Genomic DNA, 15537 nt, shown 5'->3' on the forward strand with positions numbered 1-15537 from the left:
ACCAAGAGCAGCACAGTCTCTGTGGAATAACCGCTCTTTAAACCAGACTGGTTGCTGTCCAGTAGGTTGTTCTGTGTGGGAAAGGAGGAGAGCTGGTTAAATGCAACACGCTCAAGAGTTTTGGCACTGTCCACTGTATATGGGGAAGAAGTGTATGAAAATAAGTGAAGGATTTCGGACACTGACGTAATATATCCTGCGTCTGACAGTACTGTCGCTGACATTCGTCATAACGCTTATATTACACCTGCGTGGCTTTAATTGTAACGTAAAAAAGTTTATTTTCACCTTATTTGTCATGTTTATTGTAATAGTTTATAATAAAAAGAACAATACAACTATTTGTCACGATTATACAAGTGAAACTCACTTTTCAAAGAATACAATAAATACCCTTTTTTGGTGTTTCATTTAGTTATTATAAGCAAAAGATCCAATTAAAAATTGTTTAGCCTGTTATCAGATTAATAAAAAAACAATCGTCTGATTATTCGATCATCAAAACAACCATTAGTTGCAGCCCTAATTTATTGTGTATGTGTGAACATAAACTTTATGTACTTTTAAGACTTTTTACTCCATTGTTTTATTAGTTTTCAGATTCTTTTCAGAACTGTGTATCTGTTTCACTGTGAAGCAGTTGGAAAAGTATTTATGTAAAAGGAAAGCTTTATGCTTCTGTTATAGATGCAAATGTGATTGTCACCTTCACATGATTTAAAATCTAACTAGAATGACTCCGAAGGTAATATACAACTTGTCGACTTGTTTTTATTTGTTGTGTGTTTTCTATATTATTCCAAAACTGATCCTGCATACCCCTCAGAAAATGTGCAGTTGCGCCCCTGATATTATAAAACCAACAACCTGTTGTCTACAACCCTCATCTCCTGCACATGTTTTTTAACCTGTAATGTGTCTATTTAGATTTTAAGTTATGTAGTGTATTCCAACACTTAGTTAACACTGTAAATATTATCACCACTGTGCGAATGCTGATCCGTAGCAGCAGGGGGCGCTGCAGAGCAACAGTGTTAAACACGAGCCGTCGAGGAGCGTGTTGATGGCGGAAGTGAATGGCAGGACTGTCTTGTAGTTCATTTAAATCTCCATGTGGTTGTAATTGTCCCGCTTGAAGACAAAATCTGCCATTTAAATTTATTAAAATGGGTAAAAAAGGCAAGAAAGAAAAGAAAGTTAAAGGAGCGGAGAAAACCGCGGCGAAAATGGAGAAGAAGGTTTCGAAAAGGTCGAAAAGAGAAGAGGTGAGTGAATTTATAGTTTAAATGGTCCTCCAGATATCAACATAAACGTTGTACAGCCACCAAAATGACTCGCATGCATTATAATGCAATGCTGATATACTGCATTTGGTCGAAACAGGAGGATTTAGAGGCGTTAATCGCTGAATTTCAATCTCTGGACGCGAAGAAGACGCAAGTAGTGGAAACTGCATGCGCTCCTCCGTCCTCCAGGTGCGTCTTCAATTCATGTGTACAGCTGTCAATCACGCGACGGTGACACTTGATTGACAGCTCTTTCTCACGCAGGTTGAACGCGTCTCTGTGTGCACATCCCGAAAAAGACGAGTTGATTTTATTCGGGGGGGAATTCTTCAATGGGAAGAAGGTAACTGTTCAACGAGACTTCTTTTTGCTCACTCACATTGTCAGTTTATTTTTTGTTATATATAAAGAAAACAGAAACAATTACATACATTCTTATGGATTTAAGGGTTATGATGGCAATTGTATTGGTTTTAAATCATGTTATGTTGCTATATGAATATCTCTTTTTATATTATGAACGTGTCTTTCATCCACTCAACATAACCACATATTCTTTGAAAGCTTGTATTAAATCAAATGTCCGTTTTCTCCTAGACGTTTCTGTACAATGAGCTGTTCTTCTACAACATTAGGAAGAATAGTTTGGTGAAGGTAGACATCCCGAACCCTCCTCCAAGACGTTGTGCTCATCAGGTATTTTGGCAGTATTAAAAAGCTAAATTATTATTCAGGTTATCTATCAGCTTTTTCAACTTTTTGGAATAAAAATAATAAAATGTGCCAAATAAATTGCACAAAAGTGAATTTGCGTGTAATTGTATTTGTGATACAGTTTCAGAGTTCACCACCAGGGGTCAGACTGCACTTAAAAACATCTGTGTCAAACCTCTTTCTGTCTTCTCCCGCAGGCTGTCATAGTTTCCCAGGGTGGTGGGCAGATGTGGGTGTTTGGAGGGGAGTTTGCGTCCCCTGACGGCGAGCAGTTCTATCACTATAAAGATCTGTGGGTGCTTCACTTGGGAACACGCACATGGGAGCAAATCAAGTGAGTTGTTTAGTTTGTGAGAACTCACTGCGGACCGAGCAATTCTCAGAGATGTATAACAAACAAAAGGGAATACTTTCTATCATCCCACGTTTTGTTTTTGAACCAAAGAGATGTTATAGATTATATCAAATCTATTTAAAACAGAATTAATAATTACATTTTTTCAATGAAATATTCAGCTTTATTTAGAAATGGCACAGCACAAATATTGATTTATCTGATGTATCTTTCTAAACAGCATACAAATCCTTTCACAGAATCTATAGTCATAGACAGTTCGTGTACAGAAGGTGTAATCATATTTGCACTTCTTAGAAATTCAGCTGTGGATGTTAAGATCTATGTTAGACTATATAGGTGATAGAAATAACAGGATTGACTTTTGACTTGTCATGCTGCCAGTCAGAGTTGAAATTTGCCATTTGTGTTCTCTTAGAGCTCCTGGCGCTCCATCTGGCAGAAGTGGACATCGTATGGTCCTGACCAAAAGACAACTGCTTGTGTTCGGGGGATTTCATGAAAGCACGAGGTACGGGTCATTAAACAGCAGAGAAACATCCACAAATGTATACGAATATTCTATAATGTTGTACAATATTATACTATATTAAATATGACAGTTATATATAAAATAGAGTTTGTTTTCATGTCTCCTGTATAATGTCATTACATTCGTTACCAGTTTGTAAACGCTGGTTCTTTACTGTTTCTAAAATGCTGAAAACGGTAATAAAATAATTGTAATCTATAAAATAGCATAAATGAAAGTATGGCAGTTATGTAGTGACAAAAAATGCTTTGTATTCATAATGATAAATGCAGTAAAAACCAATGTAGGTCGACCTACAAAGGATCTTCAATTTTAAGAATGTGTATTTAAAACCATAAAAGCTAATTTACTGATATAATTTACATTATTCTATGAATGCTTGTTTTCTTCTCTACAGGGATTATATCTATTATAATGATGTCCACTCGTTCAATCTGGACACGTTTACCTGGAGTCGCCTCCAGCTATCAGGAACCGGCCCCTGCCCCCGTTCAGCCTGTCAAATGACCCCCACACCCGACGGCAACGGGGTCATTATCTACGGCGGATACTCCAAATCTGTACGTTCTGTACACTTTATGATATGATTCAATTGACCTCAAAGTTCAAGCGAATAGGAGTTCTTTTGGAGTTCATTGTTAACACTTGGGTTGCATAGGGTACTTTAATGTATACCATGGTACTGAATAATTTCTATATTCATTTACCATGGTGTTTACTCTGATACTTCAAACAGTTTCGGTTAGTCTAACAATCCAAATGTGTCTCATTTGTGTGTCTGAAATTCATGTCCAAGAATGAGGTTTCAGATCATCATTCATTGTTTAATAATGTAACAAAATCTGTAAAATCTGTAAACTCATTTTGGCAGGTTTTAAAAATGTAATGTTGAGACATCTGGGTTCATCGACTTCTTTCTCCAGTCCATTAATATATTAACAATATTACGTTTTGGACTGATTGTGTGTGAGCATGTTAATGGTAAGCGCCGCTGTCTTCAGAAGAAAGCCAGCTATTGTGTCATTTCCAGGAGCCTGTCCTTGAGTAAACCCACGAGAGTAAACAGTCGTAGGTGGTAATAGCTGCTTTTCTCTTCCAGAGAGCGAAGAAGGATGTGGATAAAGGAACCATCCATTCTGACATGTTCCTGCTGAGGAGGGAGGGCACAGAAGAGAATGGTACCATCATTAAAGCCCGCGCTATCATCGTTTGTTTACCGTTGGCTCTCTTCTATGTGTCTTTGGACATGCATTTTTTTTTATCTCTGCCTTTTTCTTTCATCTATAGATCTATTTTCTTCAGTGTTGGGTGTAACTAGTTACTAAGTAATTAGTTACTGTAATTTAATTACTTTCCCCTTGAAAAAGTAAAGTAAGGGATTACTCTTATTTTTTCTGTAATTTAATTACAGTTACTTCTGATGTAATTAAACTAAATACTGTGTAATATGTGTGTGTGCAGAAGAGGAATTTACATCAAAATTCAAAGTCTAACATAAAAATCTGTGCTTTAATGTATAATTCTCACGTTTGTAATTAATAATAATACTTTATATAGTTTTATATGATTTATTTGAATGAATTAAAAGAGCCGTTTCATGTCTATCCTTGAATCACTTAACTCATCAAGGTTGATGTAGGATATAGAAAGTAATTAGTAATTAGTAATTAAATACTTTTTGAAGAGAGTAACTTGTACAGTAATCTAATTACATTATCGAATGTGTAATTAGTAACTAGTAATTAATTACTTTTTCAGAGTAACTTACCCAACACTGATTTTCTTTCACCTGTAGTTTATATTGTTGCACAGTATTCCTGTAGCTCAATATGTATGATTGTTAGCAGCAGGGTAGACTTTACATGGCATCTTAAAAAAATTGGTTTGGTTGGGTGCTGTCCTACAGAGAAGTGGTCCTGGAGTCGATTGAACCCGTCGGGAGTGAAGCCCCTGCCCCGGTCCGGTTTCTCACTGGCGGTGGGTCCAGGGGGCCGTGCGCTCCTCTTCGGTGGTGTTTGCGATGAGGAGGAAGAGGAATCTCTAGAGGGAGATTTCTTCAATGACCTGTACTTTTTCGACATCAACAAAAACCGCTGGTTTCCTGCCCAGCTGAAGGTTGGCATGTGGTTTTGCAATTTAATGAACGTCTTTATTTATTAATACCTTTACGTTCACTTTTAATGTGTTCGTCCGACCAATGATGAATGAGTGCAAAAAATACCTTTTATTTTTAAAAACTAACAAACTGGTTTTGTTGTTTGGCAGGGCAGCAAGTCTGAAAAAAAGAAGAGACGTCGAGGAAAGAAGGAAGAACAGACCAATGAAACCGAGGAAGACAAAGAGGCAGCACAGGGTCCCACTGAGATTATTAAAGAGATCGTTGCTGAAGATGGAACGGTAATGACCATCAAGGAGGTGATTCCAGCCACACATGCAGCGGAGGAGAGTGAAGAGGAGGAGGAGGAGGATGAAGAAGAGGAGGAGGCGGCCGCAGCGGCTCCCTTGGTAGAACCCTGTCCTCGCTCTAGTGCCATGGCAACGGTGAAGCACGGCAAGTTGTATTTGTATGGAGGAATGTTTGAGGTGGGAGATCGACAATTCACCCTCAGTGATCTCTACAGCCTGGACCTGCATAAAATGGACCGATGGGAGGTTCTGGTGGAAATGGATCCCAGTAAGTACAAATCAGCTAGTGAAAGGAAAATATTAGGGATTGTCTTTGAAAGTAAAAAAACAGTAGGCTGTCAAACGATTAATCGCATCCAGAATAAATGTTTGTGTTTACATAACATATGTCTGTGCACTTTACATATACATGCATATATTTAAGAAAAATCTAAAAATTTGAATGATTGGTAAATATAAATAAATACAGTACATGTCAATATTTCCTAAATATGTATGTTTATAAATACAAAATGAATATGCACAGTCGACAGACATATATTATGTAAACACAAACTTTTATTCTGGATGCGATTAATCGCGTTTAATCGTTTGTCAGCCTTACAGTAGATGTACAAGGGCAGACGGGGTTCACAACAAGATTTTTAAAATACACAATTGTGTATCTGTGCATTTCATAAAACTTTCATCATATCCTACTGAATTAAAAAAAAAAAAATTCTGATATGTTTTATTAAATACACTTCAGAAGATGAAAACAATTTGACAAGGGTTTTGATATAAATAGTTATTCACAAAACCCCAGAGAGTTAGTTATACAAATGTGACACGTGACACATTTCCAGCTCCAAGCAATTCATCTGTTCTCACTGCTGTGCAATGTGAAACAATCACAGGCAATCAAAGTTTATTCTTTCTAAAAGAGATGCAACATGTTTTGGTATTGATACAACAGATGCCTACACTTTTAATTACAGAAACGCAGGAGTGGCTTGAAGAATCAGAATCGGAGGATGAAGATGAGGAAGAGGAGGCAAAAGGGGGCGCAGAAGAGGAGGAAGATGAGGATTCTGAGGAGGAAAGCGAAGATGAAGGTCAAACTTCTTGCCCTTTCTACCAATCTGTAACATGCGTCTGTATCAGTGTTTCTCAACTTGGGGTCTGTGGCCCACAAGGGGGCCCTAGCTGACTTCCAAGAGGGCCTCGAGGTGACCAATATTTTAAAATGAGACAAAATTGACATACATTTTTAAAGAGCATTTTTATAATAAATACGTTTTTTTCAGACTAATGTCAGGCTCTAAAATATTTTATAGGGTAGAAATTTTGCGTTTTTGTGAGTGGGAGGGGGGCCTTTTGAAAATTGTTGAATACAGTGGGTGGCCTTAGAGTCAAAAGAAATCCCTGGTCTATATCGCCTTCCCTGATGGATACGTAAAATTGCAGGTTACTTTACATATTTATTTGTACACGGGTTTGTCAAATGATATCAGACATATAAATCATTATTATAAGCTTATAATAAGGGTAAGGTGGCGACAGTTTTGAACAAGGATTTTTTATGTACTTGCTCAATAGTTGTTTTTCTTTTTAACCCAAAAAGTTGCTGATTGGAACTTACTTTAATATAAAATGCTTTTAAAAATAAAAGTTTAAAATGTTACATTTAATGTTTACATTTAAAAAGAAAATGCACCTGTCAGGCAGATCACATTTTTGTTTGTTCTGCGCTCTGTGACGGGTAATGATCAGAGTCGTGATCTGGATCAGGCCCGTGATGGTAGACATGACAGATGACAGAGGTTTAGCCGTCAGGATCCAGGTCAAGATTCCCTGATCCTCTTTGACAACCAGAGCTGTGTGTTTCGCTTTGGGGTCCCCCTCGCTTAAATTCATTATTGTTAGATTTCTGTTTCGCATGTCAGTTTTAATAACGTCACCGATTAATAGCTAGTGGCTTCCTCACGGTCGGGTGGAATGCTTAACAAATGCTCTTTGTTTTCCCACTGTGTATCGACTACCCTAAGCTTTTACATTGCTGTTTGGTGTAGATCCGTTTAGAGTTTATCTAAAGCTATGGTTTTTAAGCAAGACCCGGATTTTATTAGACATCATGTGGCAAACTAGGTGTTAATCACACATGCAACAAAAGTGTTGGTTGTTTCGCTTTTTCCTGGGATGGTTTTATTAATGGTTTTTAAAGACAAAAATGGGCATTCATGAGTTTTTGTTGTGTATTCATCAGATGCAGAGCAGCCCCCCGCAGAGCCAGGAGAAACCCTAGCGGATTATCAAACCCGGACCGAGAAGTACTGGCTCGGTTTGGCCCGGGCCAACATGGGCCCTGACGCCAAAGACAAGAAAGTACAAAAGGTCGGCCTTGCCATGGCCAAAGTGTTTTATGAGAATAAGGAATGAGGTTTTGTGCCGGTGTTGGTGGATTCGAGGAATGTGTGAGGCTGTATTATAATAATGTGTGTATGCAGAGAGAATTAAAGCGTCGTATGTGCGAAGAGACATGAAAATGTTATTGTACTGTTTGCAATCTGTGTGTGTGTGCACGAGAGAAAGAATGAGTGTGTGTTTGAGTTTTAAAAGCAGTGAAAACATGTTCGCCAGACTTAAATGAAAGATTGTAACTAAATGTACATAATTTTCACGAAATTGCTGCCTTGTGTCTCATCATTTTGTCAGGTTTTTTTTTTATTGTGTGCTTTTTTTAATCCAAAACGACTTGCAGTGCATTTAAGCTAAACATTGTATCAGTGTGTTTTTATCTTAATTGCATCTCTTGGTATTGCTAGCCGCTAGCTGCTGAAACTTGTAGAGCATGGGTTAGCAAAAAAAAGCTGTAAACTGGCGCGTTTACTAAACCGTGTCACGTTGTCTTTTACTCCATTTATAATTCATTGTTTTTCAGAAAAATGTGAAAGATACTAGCTGAAGGGTTAGCTTAAGTGTGGAACATCTTTAAGACGTTTCCTCAAGAGTTCAAGCTGATGCTAATAGCAAAGGCGTCGACCAGGAAGCAATCACAGTTTCCAAATGAACGGTGTTTCTCACATTGACCTATTTTTTTGTTGGCTGTTAAAAGAATGATGCATGAAGAAGCTATAATGAATAATAAATGGAGGAGAGAGATGGCTGAGGTTACGATTATCCAGCCAGCTGTCTCTGCTCATCGCGGCCTCTTCTTTCTTCATCTTTGTTTGAAATTCTGTATTTCTTTATAAAAAGATGTTGTTTATAAATAACTAAAAAGTCTCAATTTGTACAGCGCAGCTCTGACGTTCGGAAGCACATGAAACTGCTGTCGTCAGAGGTACGTCAGTCCATTCTGTCCCCCTTTCTCTCTCACACACTCCTGAGATGTTTGTAGGTCATGTTGGTGGATTATTCTGATGTTTGTTTACCTAGTGGCTGTCATTATGACCTCATTAATCAGTTGAAGTAATAAGATAAAGAATTCGATTGAAGATAGTGGTTGGTAATTGATGCTCGACTAATTCTGTAGCTTGGGGACACTTTTCCTCCCGTTATTTAATTTGTTTGGACACAGTTTGAAAAAGCTTCTGAATGAAGATGCTATTTCCCGAAATTATGCATTTTTTTATTTTGGGGTGAGATAAATTTTGTGGTGTTATTTGGAAAAAAAAAAAGAATATTTGTTCAAATTATGTGCAAATTTGTTAGCAAGGTTTGCGAACACTCGCCTTCTCTGTGAACCCTCTTTTAGACAAATTGTTAAATGCTCTGCCATTTGTAAATCGCTTTGGATAAGTGTCTGCTAAATAAATGTCCTTCAGTGGTCAGTCAAACAGGTAGCCCCGCCCTAAACGTGTGCCATTTCTTGTGCTGGTGTTGTGGTCCAACTGGTTGAGATGCCCAAAGAATCTGAACAAAATTGAATAGTGCCACATTTGTTTTTTACAACTTTTCAAGAAATAAACCTACCTATAGCTTATTGAAATGTTTCTGCATATTTTGCTGGGATATAGGAACACATATTACGTGTTTATAACTTTTAAAATATTTATTTTACGACCTTTAATTCATGCAGAATTAAATACAAATTTAAATTTAATATAACAAAAACTTTATTATCGTTTCAGAATTCAAATGCTGTTGGAAGTAATGAGATTTGCTAATCTACGCAAATGACATTCAAATAATTAACATGAATTTAGTCACAATGCAACAAGTCTTAGCGGGACAGTTCACCCCAAAATAATAAAAATGCTGTCTTTTATTTATCATTTATCAACCTCAACCTGTATATGACTCTTACTGTGAAACACAAAATATATATTTAAGAAATGTGATATTATACATATATATCCATATAATGTAAGTCAGTGTGGGCCACTATTGTTTAGTTACCAACATTCTTCAAAATATCTTCTTTTGTGTTCTGCAGATGAAAGAAAGTCATAAAGGTTTGGAATGACACGAGGGTGAATAATGCCCAAAGAATTTGTATTTTTGGCTGAACATTCCCTTTAAGGGTCAAAAAAGGACTTGATTGATTTTCCTTTAGCAAAATCTAATATCCTATTTTTTATTATCTTTTGATTTTGTTCTGAAATGTGATCTTGTCATGTGTTTGTAAAGGTCATCTTAAGAATGCAGCATTTCTCCTTCTCTGCTTCACTTCCTTCTTAACTTCCTTACCAATAGATTTAAAGAAATTACCCATAATCCTGTTCTGGTGCTGGGACAAGCTTGAGCTCCACACAGAGAGTCTGTTACAGTAATCTCAGCCAAAATTGTTTTAACTTCCTAGCAGACGTGCAACAGACATCCACCCAACAAACAAGCGCTCAGTCAGCCACGCAAAATAGTAGAGACGTTGAAATTTGTGTAAAAATGCCACCAACAGGGGCAAAGGAAGTGCTCTTATGTAATAGGCCTATACAACTTCCAGCATCCCACAGGTTTCTCACTGGTTGTGAAATTACGGCTTTGTAGGGTGCGCGCACTGTTTACTAAACCGTTTAATGGCACATGTGATCTCGCATCATCGTTCCAACGCACTGCTTGCTCTCCCCTCCCTCTGACACACCGTCTGTGAGATGCAAGATTGAAAGGTTGCGCAGGTGTCTCAGTGGACGGGAGCGAACCATCTGGAGGCAGCTGGAGGGGTGGCTTTTTACGCTTATTTGTAAGCATCTCACCTCATGCTTCACTGATGTGAGAACAGGGAGATGACAAGAGGGGTTTGGTTCTGCTGCGGAGGACAAGGATGAAAGCGAGATAAAGAACAAGAGACAAAACAAGAACAAGCGACACTTTGAAGATAAAATGAGTACATTTGCGAAAAAAGATGACTCCATTTTAAAAATGTTCAAAAATCATGTTTTTTTTTATTGTGCATTCCAATATCAATCAAACTGCAGATGGGTTGAACTTGTTTTGATTAAATAATAATAACTAAAATAAATACAGCTAACACAATAAAAACATACCATATTAAGAACATGATTTTTGACTAAATTTAAAAAAAGTTTTAGGCTATCTTTTTTGCAAATAAACTCTTTGCCTATTTTGACTGTATTTTTTGACATTGGTCATACGGTCTTTGACATTGTGGCTACACGAGGCCACACACCCCAATTTTGAGTTTTTTTTAGGTATTGAGGCTTTTATTTTGTATAACTCTTAATTGAGCTTTTGGCATTTTCTAAAAATCAAAGTATCCATTTGATCATTATGATCATGCAGCTTATAGGGATGGTTCACCCAAAAATAAAAATTCTGTCATCATTTACTCACCCTTAGGTTGTTCCAAACGTGTATGGATTCAGTTGTTCTGATGAACACAAAGAAAGATATTTGGAAGAATGTCAGTAACCAAACAGATCTCGCCCCCCATTTACTGCCATATTTATTTTCCCTACTATGGCAGTAAATGGGGGGCGAGATCTGTTTGGTTACTGACATTCTTCCAAATATCTTCCCTTGTGTTCAGCAGGACAACTGAACAGGTTTGGAACAACCTGAGGGTAAATGATGGCAGAACTATCCCTTTATGCTCAAAACAGAATGAAGACCCCAGACTCAATAACCACAAGACAGGCTTACTTTCAAACACTTTCATTAATTTCTCAATATATCTCAAAAAAAGAAACAGACCCCCAGGAGAAGTAACCAACTGAATGATAGGAGAGAGAAAGAAACCAAAGAACTAGGCATGCTTGGGCATGCTATAGGCGCATAGGGTGACAATACATCCAGGTCAAACGGTACAAGAGCCGGCTGTGAGGGTCGACTGCATCTGTTTGGAAGACCCGTCAGAATACCACCCTCTCCGTCACATACAGCCGTTGTTTTGTGTCAAAGTCCACGTGCGCTTTCGCACAGTCACGTGATCGGCTGGAGTCGGACCAAGAAACTCAAGTCGAAGTGAGAAAAAGTACGACTTGCTTTCCTTTACATCAGCGTAGGTTACCATTTGCACATTTCATTGTTTTTGGTCTTATATTTTTCTTTTTCGGCTGGATAGAGAAACGGAGAAATACAGGGAAGGGAGGGCGGTGGGCGAGCGAGAGGGATAGAAAAGGAGAGAGAGAGAGAAAGCACACAAATTGTGAATGAGTCGATGCCAGGAGGGACATACTCAAGGGGAGAGAGTACAAGCCCATACACACATGCTATAAAAACATCACAGAGTCTTGCGTTCTGTTAGCTGGCTATAAAAATAAACAAACACCTCTCTTTTATTATTTGTTTCGGCTGTTTTAATATCGTCTCGGATTTTGGGGCGTTCTGTTTGGGGTTTTCTCCATGACTGCGTTTACATATACGATCTTACACCGAAAAAGCTTTCTGTTCTGGTAACAAAACGTCAGTTTATTTGAAAGAAAACAGTTCACCCAATAACGAAATTTACCTCGTAAATTTAATGATTTACTCACGATCACCCCGTGTCTCGTAACTATCTCCTGCGTTCGAGACACCTCGGATTTAGGTCAGGAGAGTTCCCATCACAAACTCGGAAGTAACGCCTGGAGTAATATCAAAAGTATTTAGTAGCATTAAAACATTAATATTACTGATTATTTAGTAGTATTAAAACATTAACAAGTATTTTTAACAAAGAGCTCTGTTCTAGAAATTATTTCTGGGTTAAGGTAGGAATATCCTAAATACAAGGTGTCGTGAACGCAGCATTCGTCACAAGACACATAAGAACCAATGAGATCTTTGAATTAAATGCTCGGATGTGCTTGTTTTGATGATAGTTTCGCTAATACGTTCAACAAATAAAATGAATAAAAACACAAAAAAGGTTTTCTTGCAGACACCTGTATGTATTTAAAGTAATGGCTTTTTATAAAAAAATGTCTTTAACTTAAAAAAGAATGTTATGTACATCTCGAATGGCATGAGGGTGAGTTTGTTATTACAGATTTTCATTTTTGGGTGAACTATTTCTTTAAGCTGAGTATTTTATCAAACTCAAGCAAAACCTTATCAGCACACAGATTTTTTAATGTTACTCAAATTTTTCTATGCATGTAAACACTTTATAGCCTTATAGTGCCTCTTTTTATGTATTGTAAACACTTTATAAAGAGCCGATTTTTGTTGTACATGTAAACACACTCATAGGCTTCACTCCGTGGAGTATTTTAATATCGGCCAATAAAATAAAACTTTGAATTGGGATAAACGAAATCCATTCTTGCAGCTTTTACGCCGCTTTCAAAACTCGCAGACTTTCCAGTACATTTTTCGCATATATCTATACAAAACTAAAACGTACGTTTGCATGCAACATTTTTCTTTTACTTTTAGAAAAACAAGGCAGTCGGCATTTTTCAGACGTCTTGCAAAGAGCTAAAAAAGTTTTTTTGTCCTTTTTATCAATAAATATTTGTTTCGAAAGCAGCAGTTGGGAAAAAACGTTAACAGTCTCTGAACGTCTGGTTGGGAACACCAGCGTCGCGCACGCAGCATGTGGCTTTCAGGGATGCACGGTGAGGTCGACAGGAGTTCTCGTGATCTCATCAAAGTGGGCAGTTCTAAAGAGGATTGTAATGATGGTGATGATGACCTCGCAGAATGTCATGTGTTACCCCAAATTCAAACAGATAACACAAACTATGGAGATCAGCTACCCATATAGAGTGTACAACTGCATACATGCAAAACCGGTTGGGTCACGATTTAATCTGCCGAGAAAATGTTTTATGTGGAGCAAGATTAAGGATGAAGCCCTTTCAGATCATAGCATATTTAGATCCTGGAATTTTTCCAAATGCATGTGGGTCACATCCACCGGAGTGCATGTTGCGGATGCTGGGATGTCAGTGGTGCTGTGTCTTTGTAAATACTAAACATTTTTAGTAACCCACTTTGTTGTGCTTGTTTTAGCAGCATTGGCCAGATTCGACATTTGCAATGTTGACGACTCGCAGATGAATTTGCGAGATCTGCCCCAACATGGTACAACTTGACATCAGAAAGTTTGGTAGCTCCTTTTTTAGGTGCATTATAAAGCGATATCTAAAAATACTTTGTCATCTAGCAGAAGGCCCGGACCACCATGACATTCTGGGGATGCTGACCTACCACACAGGCGGTAAATGGAAGTGTACAGGACATGCAAAGAGCACTTGGTATGATGAGTAACAGAAATGAGAACGTGAAGAAATGGAAACGATGTTTGGGAGTGGTGCGCGAGGGAGGCGGGTGGGTATAGACAGGAGCCGTTTCCCATCCTATTGAGACCTGTTGACTTCATGGCCATGTAACTCTGCCGTCCCCTTCACCCTTAAGCCACCATTCAGGTGTCGAGTCCAACACCCAAATACAAACCAAACCCAAACAAAATAAAAAAGAAGCCACCAGCATCGTCAAGAAAAAGGCAAGGAATATGAAATAAAAAAGAGAAGTATTTTCATTCAGAACAGCATACTGTAAATGAGTGAGTGAATACATAGGTTAAAACTAGATGTTCGAAAGGATGCTTTTAACTATTTTGTAGTTAAAAAAGAGAACAAATTAAGAAATGAAAACAAGAGCTCTTTGGGGACAGAAAAGCAGACCGAACCGCTGAGCCCCGTGTTTGTGTTGCCTTCCTCAGTTCTGTTGTAACTTCATTAGAAGTAGTTGGTCGTTTGTTTAAAAAAGAAAATGGGCCAGGACCAGATCAGATATTGATTTGATAGTAGCGTAGCTTAACAAGAGGAACTGACGGCAATGAAGAGTTTAAATAAAAAAATGGACGAACAAAATGGCGACTCCAATGTTGAGCAAAATCACCATGATAACCAGAATTGAGTTGGATCCCTGTTGGGTGAGAAAGAGAAGAGAAACCAGGATCAAATCAGGATTTGCCAACACATTCTTTTCCATACAGTATATATCAATGTACATATAGGGGAATTCACTAAGAATGATGTGCGTCTGCTGATGATGTGCTAATAACGTTGTTGTTTGCATGTGTCCTCTGTTTTGTTTAACAGCCTGTTCACTAAAGGATTTAAGTTAATCAGGTAAAACAGTGCTAAAGTGCTAAACCAGTTTGCACGAAGCAGGTCTACATCTTGGAAGCTTGTGTCATTAAAAATTCATTCCATCCATAGATGCCGCATTGGTCTCTGAATTGTATGTCAATGATGTTGTCATATTTTACAGAAAACACATAGTTGTAAACAGGCTGGCTGAGTTTTTCTGGATAAAAAGCACAATAATGTTTGTGTTTCTTGATGGATTTCAATAGTTTGATGTCTATGTGGAGTACAAACACATCATCAGCACCTGGATCTCTATTTTTAAAGGGATAGTTCACCCCAAAATGAATATTTTGTCATCATTTACTCACCCTCAAGTTGTTCCAAACCTTTATACATTTCTTTGTTCTGCTGAACACAAAATAATGCTTGTAATCAAATGGACACGATTGACTACCATAGTAGGAATGAAAACTATTATTGTAGTCAATAGTGGCCCAAAACTATTTGATTTCCCACATTCTTTAAAATTCTTTTGTGTACAGAACAAATAAATTTATACAGGTTTGGAACAACTTCGAACAATTTGAGGGTAAACTGTCGCTTTAATATCAGAAAATAATGTTGCCACTCAATGTTGTGAGAAATTGTGAATACTCACACCTGTCAAGCATTGAAATGGGTTAATGTAAACGTTATTGTGCTTTTCCCAAACACATTTCATCGTATTGCGAAAAATTGCAATAATACCATGTATTTTATGTTTGATATATTTTTTCATAATAT

The 15537-nt window shown here is 37.7% G+C and overlaps 2 protein-coding genes across 2 annotated transcripts in view; one reads left to right on the forward strand and one right to left on the reverse strand.

Annotated features, from left to right (window-relative positions):
• The first annotated feature begins 711 nt into the window (after positions 1-711).
• On the forward strand, positions 712-11193 carry klhdc4 (kelch domain containing 4). The gene is made up of 12 exons (XM_057329235.1): positions 712-1265; positions 1384-1475; positions 1551-1629; positions 1884-1982; positions 2198-2334; positions 2774-2866; positions 3285-3447; positions 3987-4065; positions 4794-5002; positions 5153-5561; positions 6271-6387; positions 7539-11193. The coding sequence occupies exons 1-12, from the start codon at positions 1167-1169 to the stop codon at positions 7709-7711; spliced, it is 1749 nt and encodes a 582-aa protein (XP_057185218.1). The 5' UTR covers positions 712-1166; the 3' UTR covers positions 7712-11193.
• Positions 11194-11370: 177 nt separating this feature from the next.
• The window catches only part of jph3b (junctophilin 3b), a 30508-nt gene continuing 26341 nt past the window's right edge, over positions 11371-15537 (reverse strand). The window contains exon 5 of the mRNA XM_057329234.1: positions 11371-14587. Within this exon, the coding sequence (XP_057185217.1) occupies positions 14507-14587 (81 nt within the window). The 3' untranslated portion in view covers positions 11371-14506. The remainder of the gene's footprint in view (positions 14588-15537) is intronic.

This window comes from Triplophysa rosa, linkage group LG3 (genome assembly GCF_024868665.1).
Source record: "Triplophysa rosa linkage group LG3, Trosa_1v2, whole genome shotgun sequence".
Taxonomy (NCBI): Eukaryota; Metazoa; Chordata; class Actinopteri; order Cypriniformes; family Nemacheilidae; genus Triplophysa; species Triplophysa rosa.

Excerpts from the sequence above, each read along its gene's own strand:
- klhdc4 (XM_057329235.1), top strand. The coding sequence starts at position 1,167 with ATGGGTAAAAAAGGCAAGAAAGAAAAGAAAGTTAAAGGAGCGGAGAAA. Across the intron at positions 1,476-1,550 it reads TGCGCTCCTCCGTCCTCCAG|GTTGAACGCGTCTCTGTGTG; the intron begins GTGCGTCTTCAA and ends TTTCTCACGCAG. Across the intron at positions 3,448-3,986 it reads ACGGCGGATACTCCAAATCT|AGAGCGAAGAAGGATGTGGA; the intron begins GTACGTTCTGTA and ends TTTCTCTTCCAG.